The sequence below is a fragment of the Scheffersomyces spartinae genome (genome assembly GCF_019049425.1).
Source record: "Scheffersomyces spartinae strain ARV_011 chromosome Unknown scaffold_24, whole genome shotgun sequence".
NCBI lineage: Eukaryota > Fungi > Ascomycota > Pichiomycetes > Serinales > Debaryomycetaceae > Lizanozyma > Lizanozyma spartinae.
Genome location: NW_025065071.1, coordinates 146,685 through 163,690, shown reverse-complemented (window position 1 = coordinate 163,690; position 17,006 = coordinate 146,685). Strand labels below are relative to the sequence as shown.

Here is a 17,006-nt window from a genome sequence, read left to right as displayed (position 1 = left end):
GTATATAAAGAATGTCTTCTGGCTTGCAAAGACGTCGTGGGGCTGCTCCTGCCAAACAATCGAATAATACTGAGTCGTATGACGGAGAAACAGAAGATAATCTGGGCCACAAGATTGGATACGATTCCAGAGATATCGAAGACCCCAAAGATGTCAACTTGCCATTGTTAACGCTTATGGAAGAAGTATTATTGATGGGGTTAAAGGACAAAGAAGGGTATTTGTCCTTTTGGAACGATAACATTTCTTATGCGTTAAGAGGATGTATATTGTTGGAGTTGGCCTTTAGAAATAAGATTTCCTTAGTAAATGATCCTGCTAGACGTCGGTTTGAGTTAAGTGATAGGTTAATTGAAGTGATTAATACTGAACCCACTGGAGAAGTCTTGTTGGATGAAACATTAAGAATCATGAAGGGAGATGAATCCAATTTATCCGTCACCAATTGGATTGATTTATTAAGTGGAGAGACTTGGAACTTATTGAAGATCAATTATCAATTGAAACAAGTTAGAGAAAGATTAGCTAAGGGACTTGTTGATAAAGGAATATTAAGAAATGAACGGAAAAATTTCTTTTTGTTTGACATGGCAACTCACCCTGTTGGTGATAAATTATCCAAAGAGGGTATTAAGAATAGAATCTTGAGTCTTTTGATTGATAGAAATGTTGATTTGGATCAATTATCCTCAGACAAGTTTCCCAAGAACACCAGTTTCAAATATTTAAGAACCATTTCTTTGGTTTGTGGATGTTATGCTGCTAATGTATTGGAGAATGTGGTATTATCATTAAATTATGACAAAAGAGATCAAGCATTTGCAAGAGCAGATGAATTAATGAATTCTTATAGTGAATTCCCATTCAACTTGACCCAACAATCTTCGTTGAACGTTGGATTTAATTTGGGTCAAGAAGTTAGAGATGAAATGGATCAATCCAAGGCTTCAGAATTACAATTGGAATTGGTGGCTGCTGTCTTGAGTGTGTTTTCAAGAATGGACTCACTTTTGTAACCCCCGTCCCCCGTATTATATCTTTATCTTTTTATAGCAGATACAAAAGCATGAATCAATGACAATTGATGATCCTTACTATCACCAGATGCTTCCCAAAAGAACCCTCCACCCAACCCCAACAGTCGTATGATCTCCACTTTCATTAAAACAATCTCTACAGTATCGTAGGTGATCAATTGTTGCAACTCAGCTTGATAACAGAAACAACCCCCCACATCCATGGCCTTATACTCTTTTCCTAGTGGTAACTGGTGATAATTACATATAGGTTCCCCTATAGTTCCTGGGTTATGCTGGCCATTGTTGAATGGAACTCCTATCTTGGGGATGTGACATCCTCGGAATACCCTGCCGTATAGAGGCATTCCAACCACCAATTTTTCTGGTTCAATACCCTTGTTGATATAGTTGGTTAAGGCATTCCAGGTACTGTATTCGTTAGGGTTGTTCCTGTCACGTGAGTAGACATTACTATGGTATCCAGTAGTTGGACTCCATTCACCAACAAAGTCGTAGCACATGACATTCCAGAGATCAACAGACAGATATATTTCCGGTATCAAGCGATCCAAGAACTCATTCGACACGGGCACAGCGGTAGTTATTAATAATTTGTCAGATTTGACACGTAGCTTCCCCAAAAGATCACTGAACCCCCTCATACGACCAAGGGTATCAGGGAACTCGTAATCAACATCAACACCATCAAACCCTAAGGAGTCTGCCTTCTCTACAATTGAATCAACAAACTTATCGAGCTTACACAGCCCCTGGTCTATCAAACTGTTGAAGTTGCCCCCTTGAGCGTAGCCCCCAACAGACATGATCAACTTGAGATCAGGATTGAGCTTCTTAAGCGCCCGACACTGCTTAATGACACCGCTAACTTGATTCAGAGGGTCTAAGGGATCACGTATCGGTTTCTCCAAATCAGCATATTGATCCGAATGAACCACACAGCCATTGACTGGATCAATGTTGAAGAAGGCGTAGTATAAGTGGGTTAACTTGGTGTATGGAAGATCTATAGGTTCACAGCCGGAATAGACCGTCCAATTGGCGTAATAAACTCCAGATATCATAAATAATAAACAGAGTAAACAGCAGTAGCAGCAGTAAGACGCGGCAAACAGTAGTAGCAAGTAGTAAAGTACGTAAGTATAGTTGGTGTATCGCTATTGATCAGTATATATTTTACTGTGGTCAGCGTAAATTCCAGTCCACATATAAATATTATGTGCGGAGCCTATTTAAAATTACTAACCTATCACTCTCCTTTACCGCTACAAATACTTGCTATTCCCCATGACTATAGAAATCCCATCTTCAATTCCGACTGCGGTACCAATTGGGTCTGCTATTTTCAAAGATGATTGTATGTTCAGCTTTGATACGGCTGAGAACAATGTTAACGGATTAGATGTTTGCCTCCATTGCTACCAGGGGTTCTCCAGAAGACCAGAAAGAAGCTTTACCCATGAACATGCAGTAAAGACAGGCCATAGATACTTTTTAAATATCACCAAAACAATCAAGTCGGCACAAGCTTTTGGTGGTGATGAAAGACAAACCAAAATTGCAAAGTTAGAGGTCAAAGACGTTAAAGATGCGGATATATACGACATTCGATATGGTTTATATGATGATGAAAGTAAGGACACAGTGAGTTTGGATCAATTGAGTCCAGAATTCCAATCGTTAATTGATACGATCATCAACAGTAACTCTTCTGGGAAAGAAGATGAAATAAGTTCTTGGGAGCAACAGATCTTCCCCTGTGAACATACCATTGATCTTCACCAAGAGGATGTAAGCACCAACATTGACTTGGGTAAGTGTGGACAATGTGAATTGAAGGAGAACTTATGGATTTGCTTACATTGTGGTCATCTTGGTTGTGGTAGGCAACAATTTGGATCTGATCTCAAGGGTAATGGTCATGCTCTTGACCATTACAGTGGATCTGGCCATCCTGTGGCGGTGAAATTGGGGTCTTTAAATGCTGATGATGAAGATAAAGCTGATGTTTATTGTTACAAATGTAACGATGAAGTTAAGGTTCACCAATTGGCTCAGAAGCTAATGAAATACGGTATCAACATTAGGAATGCCATTAAAAGTGAAAAGAATTTAATTGAGTTAAATCTAGATCAAAATATTAACTGGCAATTCCAATTAGATGATGTAAATGGTGAAAAGCTCCAACCAATCTTTGGCCCTGGTTTAACTGGAATGAAAAATCTAGGTAATTCTTGTTATTTAAACACGGTTGTTCAAGCACTTTTCAGTTTGGATGGATTTAAAGAGTATTTCAAACAACGATCGTTTCCAGAAAGTCACCACAGTGACCCAAGTAAAAGTTTATTAACTCAATTGTTGAAGTTATATGATGGTTTGGAAAGTGGAAGATACTCTAAACCATCATCGAGTGGAGATTCTTATCAACTGGGTATTAAACCAAATACTTTTAGTAAAATTATAGGAGAAAACCATCCTGAATTTAAAACCCAAAAGCAACAAGATGCTTATGAATTCTTACTTTATTTGCTTGATAAAATCGATCAAGAATTTGGAATTGGTGTAAGTAAAGACTCAAAGTTTTTACTTTATAACAAGACCGTTTGTACCAATTGCAATAATGTCAATATTTCTCCTGAACTAGTTGATAATTTATCCATCCCAATTGAAGATAAAGTGATTGGAATAGATGAACAAGACAAGTCCACCAAAATTTATGAACCAGTTGATCTTTTACAGAGCTTAGAAGCTTTCTGTAGAGATGAACCAATTGAAGGGTTCCAATGTGATAATTGCAACACTACTTCTATAGCCACGAGATCAACCAGTTTTCGAACCCTTCCCAAAGTTTTAATCATCAACACCCAAAGAATAAAGTTGGTGAATTGGGTACCTGTGAAAGTCAATGTTCCTATTACCTTTTCAGAACCTATTGACATTGAAAATGTGATTATTTCATCTGAAGATCTTAAAGTAAATGTTTCTTCTGAACCAAGAAAAACCACTTTTGAACCTAATACTGAAGCACTTGAAATGTTGAAAGCAACAGGATTCCCTGAAAATAGGTGTATCAAAGCATTGCATGCCACAGGAAACAACGATGCTGAAAGTGCCATGAATTGGTTGATTGAACATATGGAAGATCCAACCATTGATGAACCAATGCAATTAGAAGGTCCAAATTCAAATGAATCTTCCGCAGCCAATGAACAGGATATCGACACTTTAATGGCTATGGGCTTTGACAAAAATATAGCCATTGCAGCTCTTAGAAGCAACAACAATGACTTAACCAGAGCCGTTGATTGGATCTATGAGAACCCTGGAGGAGCTCCTACAAATGAACAACAGGCTACAACTACCATAAACCTTAACCAAGAGAAACAGTCCCTTACCGAAAAGCTTCTAGAATCACCAATACCTGATCATACCAAATACCAAGTTAAAGCCATTATTTGTCATAAGGGTTCTTCCCCACATACGGGCCATTATGTGGTTTTCATCAAGAAGCTTATTGGTGACGAATGGAAATGGGTTCTTTTCAATGATGAAAAGGTAGTGTTATATCCAGGCATTGATTCCTCTGAAGTGTCAAACAATGGGTATATTTATATTCTTGAAAAGGTCTAATATTGATAAGATTAAAGTGGAGTTAAGCCTCGGACTCCATTGCCCGAAGTTTGTGTTAGTTCTCAAAAAAGTGGTGTTAGGGGGCTTTGGTGTTTGGGTGTTATCTATGACTGATTACCATTGGAAAATTTTTAATTAGGTGCACATGTTCCAACCAACACTTATTCAACCAACCACACATAGTATCGGCATTATGTACATCGTTAATGATAATCTTGGAGATAAGTCTCGTATGGAAGACTGGAGAAGTATGTAAGACTCATTGTGATAGTGGATAATATCCTGTTTCCTGATCTGGTACTAACACTCGATACAGTCAGAGGTTACGATCCATTAACAGCTCCTGATTTGTTACAACATGAATACCCTTTAACTGAAAAGTCCCAAGCAAACATCTTGAAGGGAAGAGATGACTCTGTGGAGATCTTGAACGGTAAGGATGACAGATTGTTGATTGTCATTGGACCATGCTCAATTCATGACCCCAAAGCAGCTTTGGAATATTGTGAAAAGTTGGCAACTCTTGCTGACCAAGTCAAAGGTGAGTTGCACATTGTTATGAGAGCATATTTGGAAAAGCCCAGAACAACTGTTGGTTGGAAGGGATTAATTAATGATCCAGATATTGATGGATCATTCCAAATCAATAAAGGTTTAAGAATAGCCAGAGAATTGTTTGTCAAGTTAACTGAAACGTTACCGATTGCTGGTGAAATGTTGGATACTATTTCTCCTCAATTCTTGTCTGATTTATTCTCTGTTGGTGCTATTGGTGCCAGAACTACCGAATCTCAATTGCATAGAGAATTGGCTTCAGGCTTATCTTTCCCAGTTGGGTTCAAAAACGGTACCGATGGTACTTTAGGAGTTGCTATTGATGCTGTTAGAGCTGCTTCTCATCCTCATCACTTCTTATCTGTAACCAAACCTGGTGTGGTGGCTATTGTTGGTACAAATGGTAACGAAGATTGTTTTGTTATCTTGAGAGGTGGAAAGAAGGGTACAAACTTTGATTCTGCTTCTGTTAAAGAAGCTAAGGACGCTTTGACCAAAGCTGGTCTTATGGGTGATTCAAAACCTGGACCAAGAATCATGATTGATTGTTCTCATGGTAACTCTAATAAGAATCATAAAAACCAACCTTTAGTGGCTGCTGATGTTGCTCAACAAATTGCTAGTGGCGACCATTCTATTTGTGGGTTGATGATTGAATCTAACTTGGTCGAAGGTAGACAAGATGTTCCACCAATTGAAAAGGGTGGTAAGGATGCCTTGATCTATGGTTGTTCTATTACTGATGCTTGTATTGGTTGGGATGACACTGAAAACGTGTTGAAGACTTTATCTGATGCTGTTAAAGCCAGAAGAACCAAGGCTAACTAAAACCACCTAGGTTAAATAAAAGTACCATTTCTGTAATAAATTCTTGTGTTTAGTATTATGATAATCAATTAACTTCTTCCTCAAATAATGTTTTGATGTCTTCTATTCTTCTTTGACGTTTCACTTCTTCTTCCTCCATTGAAACGGCCTCACCCAACTGTTTCTTTCGAGCTTGGATCTTTAGCATCTTTTGTTCAATACTATTCTCCACAATGAACCTTATGACCTTGACGTTTTTATCTTGTCCTATTCTGTGGATTCGATCTATGGCTTGATCCTCAATGGATGGTGCCCACCAGATATCCATCATGAAGGCAGTTGAGGCAGTGGTTAAATTTAACCCCACACCTCCAGCCTTTAAGGAAAGCAACAACACACTGACCTTATCTGAATCAATAGGACTATTGAATTTATCAAGCACAAGCTGTCTTTCGTTCATCTTCATTCTTCCGTCGAATTTGTACACTTGATAATCGTCGGAACCTTGAATCTTGAGTTCGGATTCGATAATGTCAAGATACGATGAGAATTGAGAGAACACAACCACTTTCTCTCCTGGTTTCTGTTGTCGAATAATCTTTAAATGTCGAATTAATGCTTGGATCTTGGTCGATGTTGTTCTGGGATCATATAAATATAGTTTGAATTTATAATCATTTGTATCATCGTCATCATCGTCAACAGCTTGTGAGTAGAAATTGACTTCCTTTCTTCTGGTTTCTCGATTAAGTATTCTAAAGATCTTATACTTTGATAATGGTTGTCGACAGTTGGGACACAATGGCTGTGTGTGAGACTTTTGTTGGAACTCAATATGGTCAAGAATACAACTTAAACAATATTGATGGCCACAATGAGTTATGCAATGTTCACCAATTGAAATGGGACTTTCAGTACAAATTGAGCATTCTGAGTTTTCTAAATCAATCAAATTGTAAAGGGAATACATGCACTGTTTGAAATCCAGTTGAGTTTTGAACTCATCGTTCTCGTCTCTGGAAAGAATAAGCTGACGGATTTCCTTCAAGATCTCATCGCTTTCTTTACCATTGGTATCAACATCCAACTCCAATTCACTAGTAGATCCAACCAAATTAATGTGACAACATATTTGTCGAAGACGAAGAATTTGTGTTAAGATTTGGGAATATTTCTTTAATAATTCACCAGATCGAAGACCCTCTTGGAATGTATTGGAGGCTCTAACTTTAAACCAATCATAGACTTTCTGTTCCTTTTCACTAAGTGTGAGGTTTTCAACTATCACTTCCTTTTCTGGTAATTCCACCAAGAGTTTCCCATTCTTTTGCTTCATGTTTTTAGTTCTTCGTAATAAAATTGGTTCAAGAATTGCTTGAATCACCTCTAGAGTTTGGTCTGCTTTCTTTTGTTCAAATGGTAAGGTAATAAATGTTTTCCAATATGAAAAATTACTCCAAGGTTCCACCTGTAAAAATTTAATCAATGAATATAAATCATCCAATCGATTAATAATTGGAGTCCCAGTTAATGCCCATCTTCTTGATGCCTTAAGTCCATTAACTGATTTTGCAGTTTTAGTACTTCTATTTCTTATGTTATGTGCTTCATCCAAAACAATTCTGAAGAATTTAACAGAATAAATACCAAAGTTGGGCAAGTTCCCATCTTTATCCCGTAACTTATTGTATCGAATATATTCATTGACAATGGTTCCATAAGTTGTTAATAATACCACTGGAATTTGTTCAGAGCAGTCATCATCTTTGCAAAGAGAATGCCGTAAATCCATGGTAGTCAGATCACCATAGTATATTTGGCATTTAAATTTTGTATTGGCATTAATTTTATCAAATTCATTTTTCCATTGTTGTAATAGCGACATCGGCAACACTATCAAAGTTGTCTTGGAAGCATATCTACTGCCACTATTTTGGTCTTCTTGTGTTGAGATATTAGTATCAAAAGGTACAGAGGAAATCAATGCATATGTTGATATTGTCTTCCCCAATCCCATTTCATCTGCAATGATACCACCTTTAAGAGCAGTTTTAAGAATTGGAACTTCAATGGATAATTCCCCATTATACATATTAGCATAAAAGTAGTTGCTCCCAGACCCTCGTCTAGCACCAATGGTTTTCGCTTTAAGATTATCATACGAAATATCTTTGGGCCATTTATATTTCCTCCATAAAGGATTAAATACACCTTCTTCTCGACTTTTAATAAGGGTTCTAGATTGTGTGGAAAGGTTATTACTACCATTTTGGTTAGCCAACTCTTCTAGAACAGAGATTTCCTTTTCTCTTGTTAATAACCAAGACAATCCATGTTTTTGATACGGTCTTAAAGTGACTTTAAAGTTCTCTGTCGGAGGTGTAGTAGTTTCTGGAAGGGTAGTAAAGAGTTCGGATTGGTTATTGTTCTGATAGAACTTTGTGAGTTGGTTGACATTTAATTGGTCCACTGGCTTAATATCCTGAGCTTCAAGATCATATTGTTCATCATCACAATCAATAACATCATTACTACTACTATTATCATCATTATTGACTTCTTCTTTATCATTGTGCATCTTCAATGGTTTGATTTCTAGTTTACCAAACAATTCACTTAGCGAATATTGTCTTAACTTAAGTAACCATTCACCTTCTGACTCTTTCATGTAATCGAAGGAAGTCGAAGTTGACTTCTGTCGTTTGGAACCCTTGGAAATGAATCCATTGGTTTGAGAAAGAGAATAAAGAGTTTTCTTAGAGGCAAAAGCCATATTGGTCAAGAAACAATCTACTTGAACGTAAAATGAATCACCAATAGATAATCGACCTTTGGTGGTCATCAACACCGTCATGTCAAAAACACACATTTCCAAGTCCAATAAAGGGGAAAAGAACTTGTTGAATTCTTCAGGGACTCTACCTATTTCTCTCGAATCAGTTCCTGTAGTGAAGATCCTAGCAATAGAAGATTCTGCTTGTTTCTTTGATTGAAGACGACGAAGTTCAAGTTTCTGTTCGAAAACAAGAGGTCGTAACATTGGTCTTGTGGCATAAGCTTCAACGTTGAACGTTCCTATGAATTGGCTCCATCTTGAATCCAATTCCAATTGGATTTGTCGTTTGCTTTCGTCAAGAATCTTTTGGTTAAGATCATCAACTGAACCTTCAGTTTCAATTGAACTTCCATTTTCAGCTGATGGCAAAGACGAAGAAAGTTCACCCTTTAAATACTCTGTCAATACCTGCTTCAACGTCAACTTACCCAGAACATACTCATCATAAAGAAGCTTAGTATCACGAGAATTGATGTGTCCTAGTTCGCTCTCTAAGTACTCACCAAACTCCTTCTCAGACATGACAAAGTCATCACCACCAGAAACAGCAACTTGTGCCTGGAAGTCCTCGTCTTTAACAAAGAGGGAAGACGCATCTTGGGACTTGGCTAGAGCCTGATCTATAGGCGTGAAGAATCTCTTCCGTGCAACCATTGCTAAAAGAATGGTCTAATTGTGACTGGTCAAATTGTGACTGGTAGTATTATACGCGTCGCATTTATATTACCGATCTATATAACTAAGTTGTCAACATTTAACAAGCTTCTATACGACATAGGGTCCCACCCTATACTCTTACACCAATATTCAACATTTCCCAAATGTAGGGTGATGATATCTGATTCCATATCCTTTGTTAGGAGTTGCATGTAGTCCATAGTCAAAAGGATGTCCTCTTTCCGGAAACACGATAGTTCACTTAGTTCGTCCAAGGTAATGTTAGGCTTAGGGCTATGACTGTGACTGTGACTATAATTGACAAGGATTGATGCCAATTTCTTTGACCAATATCGAAGATATGTCACCTTCCCAAAAGGTGATAGTGGATATTCGGGTCCACTAATGTGTTGTTTGTATTCTCTTTTGCTGAGTTCATACAGAAATTCAATCAATAAGGACCCCAAGTGTCTTCTTTGGAAAATGGGGAATATACATATACATGCAAGATTAACTTGTGTTTCCCATGATAAGACTTCTTTGGAGAAGAATCCCAAAGGAACAAGATCAACAAGATCAACATTATTGGTTGATCGGGCTGATTTCCGCCTGCTTCTTCTTGTCTTTGTCTTTGTCTCTGTATCTTGCTCGTCTCGTCCATAAATCACATAGAAATCAAAGTTATCAACGTTGTAGAACACAGACTTATCCTCCAAGAATAGCTTACCAAATAGAGATAAGTTTTGACAGAACAACGGGTTCTTGAAACCTCGGATCTGTCGTATGACAATGTGGTTATCGTCGTCTCTGTAGCACATTTTGCCTATAGTTGGTCGGGGAACTCGATAGCAACATTTGTCTCTATGAGATGCCATATGCGAACCATTGGTGGTGTATTTGAAACAGTAATTGCACACGTACAATTTGGATATCCAATGGGAAGAAGACGACTGTTGCTGCAGGTTCTGCTGCAGTTGCTGTGGCTGCTGTTTCCGTCGTTTAAACGTGGGATCATTGGCCACTTTATTAGCATATTCATACCCTGGAATCGAGTGTTCGGTGCCATAGAAATACGCTGCGTTGCCGTACCACGTATCAAATTCCCGGTTACCAAACACAACCCTGTCTATGTTACGCTCTTCGAGCATTCCATAGAACTCATCGGCCTTCTTCCGTCGACCCTCATTGGTCATTGCTCAGTGTACGGTAAGTATCATACAATTAACAGGGTACAGTTGTGCCGTACAATTGTACATACAATAGGCACCATACAATTTTGTAAGTGAGTGTGCGAATCATTGTAGTAGAACAGATACTATGATGCTGTAATACTGCTCCTACCACTGTACTGTTTCACTGTACTGTTCCACTGTACTATTGTCTGTACTATAGTTTGCACCGTTGTACGCTCCATAGTCCCACGTTATGCCACCAAAGGGTTGGAGAAAGAATGCTGATGGTCAATACCCGCAACCACGCAAGTCTCAAGAACTAGTGTCTATAGATGAAGTGCTATTCCCCAAGTCCATAGTCCAGAAACTATCCAAACAAATTCTTCAGGAGAACGAACCAACGGGAACCAACGTTCTTATCGCCAAAGACGCGTTAACGGCCATTCAACGGTCGGCCACCGTGTTTGTATCGCACATGTTATTCCATGCCAAACGGGAGTCTAAGCTAAGTGATCGAAAGACCATTAATGATAAGGATATCTTTGCTGCATTGGAACGGTCAGATTTCGCTGGGTTTATTCCGGAAGTCAAAGAGAAGTTGGCCGCGTATGAAGCTCAATTGGCTTTGAGAAAGAGAGCCAAAGCAGATGCCAAACAGAGAACAGTAGCCGTCGATTCAGAGTCAATGGAGCCAGAGTCCATGGAGCCAGAGACCAAGAAATTGAAGAATAACGACTCGGAAGTGGCCAAAGCAGGTGACGAAGAAGAGAAAGATGATGACGAGGAAGAAGGTGACGAGGAAGAAGAAGAAGAAGAAGAAGAAGAAGAAGAAGTAAAAAAGGAACAGGACGACATCGATGAAGATGACGATGAAGAGGAAGACATCGATGAAGACGTAAACGACAATCCCATAGCTGTTTTAGGGAAAGAAAGTGTTGAACTTGAAGGTAACGAAGCACCAGACTCAATAGAGAATGCCATCGTAGTATCAGATTCAGAATCAGATGATGAATAATTTCAAACTATATACTCTAATTAATTGACACACCTATCAAAGAACGGATACCCACATAAATCACCAACTATCAAGTAAAGAATAAACACCACCATACTGACTAATATTCCCATAACCTTATACTTGGAGAGCCACATCTTTTGTCTAATCTGTTGAGCTTTCTTCTGGAATACCAGAGAAGAAGTTGTCAAGCGATCAGTTTGATCCACTAATGAATTGATTCTGTTTCCTCTGCTCATAAGTTTATTTATGTTGTCTAACATCAATTGTCTTACTTCTTCCACTTCTTCATTGGCCAATAGTAAGTTATTAGGTTGAATAACATCAGAGCCAGAACCAGGCCCAATATTACCTGTCTTATTGTTGTTACCAATACCATTACCATTACTGCTTGTTCGGTCTCCTCCTGGTTCAATGGACCCATAATTGTATACCAGAGGTTTCAAATCATAATTCCTTTCTTCTTGTTCTATAATCTTATTCATAATTGGCTTGAATTCTCCAGTGCTTGGTTGCCCCCCTTTGATGGTGTCGACTTTGGCTCTAAACTCAATATACTTATCAATGATCTTCTTCATCACAGAAAGAATCATCGTCTTACTAAGACTATTATGTGCTATGGTAACTACAGTCATAAGATCATTACTACCATCTCCATTGGTAATAACCTTCTTCATGAAATATAATGCTAAGTTGGTATTGGTCACCTTGACATTGGAACTCACAGGGATAGATCCTATTAACGTTTTGGATGCATTGATAAGCCCCAACTCTTGTGAAATTGCTTCGGAACAATTCAAATTGGTGATGCTATGAATCAACTTATAATTCTCGTATGTAAAGAGTGTAGTTGAATTAACCGTCAATGTAGCATAAAGCACTGTGAAGGTTAGTATAAGTTATTGTGATTAGTCCAATTTTATTATTATGGCTTTTTAATTGGTCTTATCTCCGCACACATACAGTTCTTACTATAATCAGGTGGACTCATGTTTAAACAGCTGATGTGACAATGAAGGTGGTGCAAGCAACAGTAATGATTAACTTTTGAAGATGTTTGGGGGTTAGCAGTCAGCCACATCAAACCCGCGGTGTAGGTTCGATTCCGGGGTGGGATGTTTCTCAGACAAAGTTACACAAAATCGGTTACTATATACAAACACCATCTCATCTCATTTCACTACAATTATACAGCTGTGGTCTACTTCTTATCATTAGCCATGGGGAAATATAGAAAGAGATTCAATGAGAAGGCCCGTGCTGGAATGCTTGCCAAACAGGCAGCGCTAAAGCGTGTGCGGAATAAACAGTTCAATGTGACGGATGCCACCACCAATGAAGATGATGATGATGCTAACACCAACTTCTTTGGGGAGACGGAAAACCCCAATTCAGAAATACTTAAACCTATGACTCAAGAGGAAAAGAGCAAACGGAAAAGAAAGATGGAACAGCAGCTCTATAGTGAGAACTCTAAGGAAACCAAATTGTCCAAAGCCAAGAAGAAGAGGTTGGATAAATACATTGAACATCAAATAAAGAGAGAAGAGAAGAAGGTACTCTTTGAAAAGTTGTCCAAGACTAAAGTTGATACGTCTATTTTATCTTCTTCCAAGTTATTAGGTGTTGGGAGACAAACGAGGAAGGAAGAGATGATTGAGGCACTTGAGCTTGAGAGGCAAGGTAGAGGAGACGAGAGAACTAAAGAGATATTGTATGAAGAACGAGAAGTCAAAGAATGGCCACCCGAAGGAATAGACACCAGGATGTCATATGAAAGCGATGGTGATGAAGATGAAGATGACGATGACAAGTATGGAGAGTTTAGTCAGAGTCAAACAACATTTATAGACCATAGGCCTAGTAAGTTTGGAGGTACAGGGTCTGGATTTACGTTTAGTAATATTACAAAGAAGGAGAAGAAGGAGTCTAAGAAGAAGTATTCATGGAGACTTCGTGTTGAGAAGGAAGACAAGAAGAAATTGCATATGGAAGAGGAAAAGGATTTTGAGTCCAGTGAAGAAGAGGAGGATGAGGAAGAAGACCATGACGACGAAGAACAAGAAGAAGATGAGGCTGAAGATGATGATGCTGAAGATGATTCTGAAGAAGATTCTGAAGAAGGTGAGGATGAAGATTCTTATGAAGACGATAAAGATTCTATTGAAGACGATGAAGATTCTATTGAAGACGATGAAGATTCTATTGAAGATGAAGACACTGACGACTCCGAATCAGACGATGATCAACCTCGATTACTTAAGAATAAACCCAAACATTCGTCATTAGCAGAGTCTTTCAAACAATGGGCTGAGAGTCAAATCAAAGTCATGGAAGGAAGAGAAAACACTCTGATGCCTGAACTATCGGAAAAGGTTAAGAAACAATACCTGAAACAAACCGTTAGAGACGAAGACATTGACCATTCTTCAGATGAAGAGAATTATATTTCAATTGACAAGACCTTAAAACGGAATGCTTATTATGTTGACGTCTCGAGGTCTGAACAAGTTCAACAACAACGTATAGGCTTACCAGTTTTCGGCGAGGAACACAGACTAATGGAAGGAATATATCATCATGATTGTGTTGTTATTTGTGGTGAAACTGGTTCCGGTAAAACCACCCAAGTCCCTCAATTCTTATATGAAGCAGGATTTGGTGGTCCTAATCCCGAGTACCCGGGCATGATTGGAATCACCCAACCCAGAAGAGTGGCTGCTGTCTCAATGGCTTCCAGAGTTGGTAATGAATTGGGAAACCATAAACATCGAGTCGGGTATCAAATTCGATTCGACACCACTGTGGAAAACGAAGGGAAACCTAACGGTACAGCGATTAAGTTCATGACTGATGGTGTCTTGCTTAGAGAAATGATGACCGACTTATTGTTGAAGAAGTACTCTGTTTTAATAATTGATGAAGCCCATGAACGGAACATAAACACCGACATTCTTATTGGGATGCTTTCCAGAGTCGTTAAGTTAAGAAGACAATATTATCAGAAGGATCCCAACACTTATAAGCCATTAAAGCTTATCATTATGTCTGCCACTTTGAGAGTCTCTGATTTCACTGAGAATAAAGTGCTCTTTAAATCACCACCTCCAGTGTTAAAAGTGGAAGCAAGACAGTATCCCGTTAGCATTCATTTCAGTCGTCATACAAAATACGACTACATTGAAGAGGCTTTTAAAAAGACTTGCAAGATCCACAAACGATTGCCTTCTGGTGGAATCTTAATCTTCATGACAGGACAAAACGAGATCACCACTTTGGTTAAAAAGTTAAGAGCAGAGTTCCCCTTTGCTACCAAGAAGAAGAACAAGTCATTTGCCTATGGCAACGGGATGGATATCAAAGTAAAGAGTAACATCAACATTGAACCTGAGGCAGAAGAAGTTGACTTTAGTATTGGTGAACAGACCTCAGTTAATGATAATGATAATGACGTAGATGATTATGATTCTGACTCGGGATCTGAATCCGACGGTTTTGAAGAATGTTTGGATCCTGACCAATCGGAAGACGATCCCTTATATGTTCTTCCGCTTTACTCTCTCTTGCCCACCAAGGAACAAATGAAGGTCTTCGATGAGGCTCCAAAGGGAAGCAGAATCTGTATTGTTGCTACCAACGTTGCTGAAACCTCCTTGACTATCCCAGGCATACGATATGTGGTGGACTGTGGAAGACTGAAGGAGAGAAAGTATAATGAAGAGACTGGAGTCCAATCATTTGAGATCGACTGGGTCTCCAAGGCATCAGCTGATCAAAGAGCTGGTAGAGCTGGTAGAACAGGACCTGGTCATTGCTATCGGTTGTTTTCATCTGCTATTTATGAGCAATACTTCCCTCAGTTTAGTAAACCCGAGATTCTCAGAATGCCTTTTGAAAGTGTGGTGTTATCAATGAAAAGTATGGGCATTGACAATGTGGTTAACTTCCCCTTTCCTACTCCCCCAGCCAGAGAGTCTTTGGCTAATGCGGAAAGATTATTGGTTAATTTGGGTGCCGTAGATGATAAGGGACTTGTTACCGAATTGGGTAAGTCGATGGCCATGTTCCCTCTTAGTCCAAGGTTTGCAAAGGTGTTGATTATTGGTAACCAATTTGGATGCTTACCTTATATCATTTGCCTTATGTCTGCTCTCTCTGTTGGAGAGTTGTTCCTTAATGAAGTGGAGATAGGAATAGTGCACAAGACACAAGTAGATGATGATGAAGAATATGACCACCAAAATGATGAAAGAAATAAACAACTTAGATCCAAATTTTATCAATCTAAAGCTATGTTTTCTAGGCTTGATAAATCCAGTGATGCCTTTCAATTGTTATCGGCTATATGTGCATATGACCATGTTCCGGAGAACAAAAGGAAGTCATTTGTTGATGATAACTTTATAAGATTAAAGACGTTGGAGGAAATCATCAAGCTTCGTAGGCAACTAAGTTACATCGTCAAGATCTACACCAAGAAGGACTCAATAGCACAAGATGATGAGGGGGATGACGGCATTAAACCATTGGCTGTTCCCTCCAAGAAACAAATCGTGGCCATTAAACAAATGTTGGCAGCTGGATTTATCGATCAAGTGGCCATTAGAGGAGACCTTGTTGATTCAGAAGTAAGACTCGGGAATAAAATGAGCATCGGTGCTATTCCCTACAAGACAGTTAGCACTAGTGTTGAATTTGGTGATGGTGTTGATCCCTTCGTTTATATTCATCCAAGTTCCATCCTTGTACAGCAAGGACAAGTACCTCCTTCGTATTTGGTCTACCAAACAATCAATAGAGGATCATCTAAGAAGAATGTTGATGACGAAGGTGGATCTGCTCAGCCCATCAAACTTAAGATAAAACCTTTGGTGGATATCTCTGGGAAAGCCCTTACTAATGTGGGTAAGAACTCTTCATTGGTCACATATTCCAAACCTTTGGGTCATCCTTATGCTCCAAAGAATATCACTCCTACTAAACGAGAGTGTTATGTTATTCCTAGATTTGGTGCTTCTATTGGTAAAGGTGGAGTGGGATGGGATTTACCAGTAGTGAAGATGATCCAAGTTAAGAAGGGGGGTCAATGGGTGAACAGTTAGACATCATAAGTACATTAAAGTAAACACAGGTAATACTAAGACGTTATACTTCTTTTTTATGTTTACGTAATATTGCAATTCTGATTACATAAAATTTTTCGCTTATTACATAAGCAATCACTATGTCAAATTGTTTACATTTACATCTCATCAATGAAATACAATCACTAATTCTTCTTCTTCTTCTAACCCAAC

The 17,006-nt window shown here is 38.7% G+C and overlaps 9 protein-coding genes across 9 annotated transcripts; 5 read left to right on the top strand and 4 right to left on the bottom strand.

Moving 5' to 3' along the window:
* Nucleotides 1–11: 11 nt before the first annotated feature.
* Nucleotides 12–1,016, top strand: VPS74 (uncharacterized protein; the record flags this gene model as incomplete). The annotated part of the gene is made up of 1 exon (XM_043193633.1): nt 12–1,016. The coding sequence occupies one exon, from the start codon at nt 12–14 to the stop codon at nt 1,014–1,016; it is 1,005 nt and encodes a 334-aa protein (XP_043047302.1).
* Nucleotides 1,017–1,039: 23 nt separating this feature from the next.
* Nucleotides 1,040–2,101, bottom strand: CHT4 (putative chitinase; the record flags this gene model as incomplete). The annotated part of the gene is made up of 1 exon (XM_043193632.1): nt 1,040–2,101. One exon carries the CDS (start codon nt 2,099–2,101, stop codon nt 1,040–1,042), a length of 1,062 nt encoding a protein of 353 aa, XP_043047301.1.
* Nucleotides 2,102–2,324: 223 nt separating this feature from the next.
* KQ657_002884 (ubiquitin-specific protease) lies at nt 2,325–4,667 on the top strand (the record flags this gene model as incomplete). The annotated part of the gene is made up of 1 exon (XM_043193631.1): nt 2,325–4,667. One exon carries the CDS (start codon nt 2,325–2,327, stop codon nt 4,665–4,667), a length of 2,343 nt encoding a protein of 780 aa, XP_043047300.1.
* Nucleotides 4,668–4,860: 193 nt separating this feature from the next.
* Nucleotides 4,861–6,050, top strand: ARO3 (3-deoxy-7-phosphoheptulonate synthase; the record flags this gene model as incomplete). The annotated part of the gene is made up of 2 exons (XM_043193630.1): nt 4,861–4,915; nt 4,939–6,050. 2 exons carry the CDS (start codon nt 4,861–4,863, stop codon nt 6,048–6,050), a joined length of 1,167 nt encoding a protein of 388 aa, XP_043047299.1.
* Nucleotides 6,051–6,114: 64 nt separating this feature from the next.
* RAD5 (DNA helicase) lies at nt 6,115–9,583 on the bottom strand (the record flags this gene model as incomplete). Its single annotated transcript, XM_043193629.1, has 2 exons — nt 6,115–9,534; nt 9,575–9,583. The coding sequence occupies 2 exons, from the start codon at nt 9,581–9,583 to the stop codon at nt 6,115–6,117; spliced, it is 3,429 nt and encodes a 1,142-aa protein (XP_043047298.1).
* A 13-nt stretch (nt 9,584–9,596) lies between these two features.
* SAS2 (Sas2p) lies at nt 9,597–10,715 on the bottom strand (the record flags this gene model as incomplete). The annotated part of the gene is made up of 1 exon (XM_043193628.1): nt 9,597–10,715. The coding sequence occupies one exon, from the start codon at nt 10,713–10,715 to the stop codon at nt 9,597–9,599; it is 1,119 nt and encodes a 372-aa protein (XP_043047297.1).
* A 232-nt stretch (nt 10,716–10,947) lies between these two features.
* On the top strand, nt 10,948–11,709 carry DPB4 (DNA polymerase epsilon noncatalytic subunit; the record flags this gene model as incomplete). The annotated part of the gene is made up of 1 exon (XM_043193627.1): nt 10,948–11,709. The coding sequence occupies one exon, from the start codon at nt 10,948–10,950 to the stop codon at nt 11,707–11,709; it is 762 nt and encodes a 253-aa protein (XP_043047296.1).
* Nucleotides 11,710–11,729: 20 nt separating this feature from the next.
* KQ657_002879 (uncharacterized protein) lies at nt 11,730–12,700 on the bottom strand (the record flags this gene model as incomplete). Its single annotated transcript, XM_043193626.1, has 2 exons — nt 11,730–12,589; nt 12,673–12,700. 2 exons carry the CDS (start codon nt 12,698–12,700, stop codon nt 11,730–11,732), a joined length of 888 nt encoding a protein of 295 aa, XP_043047295.1.
* A 229-nt stretch (nt 12,701–12,929) lies between these two features.
* On the top strand, nt 12,930–16,811 carry ECM16 (ATP-dependent RNA helicase; the record flags this gene model as incomplete). The annotated part of the gene is made up of 1 exon (XM_043193625.1): nt 12,930–16,811. One exon carries the CDS (start codon nt 12,930–12,932, stop codon nt 16,809–16,811), a length of 3,882 nt encoding a protein of 1,293 aa, XP_043047294.1.
* Nucleotides 16,812–17,006: the final 195 nt, after the last annotated feature.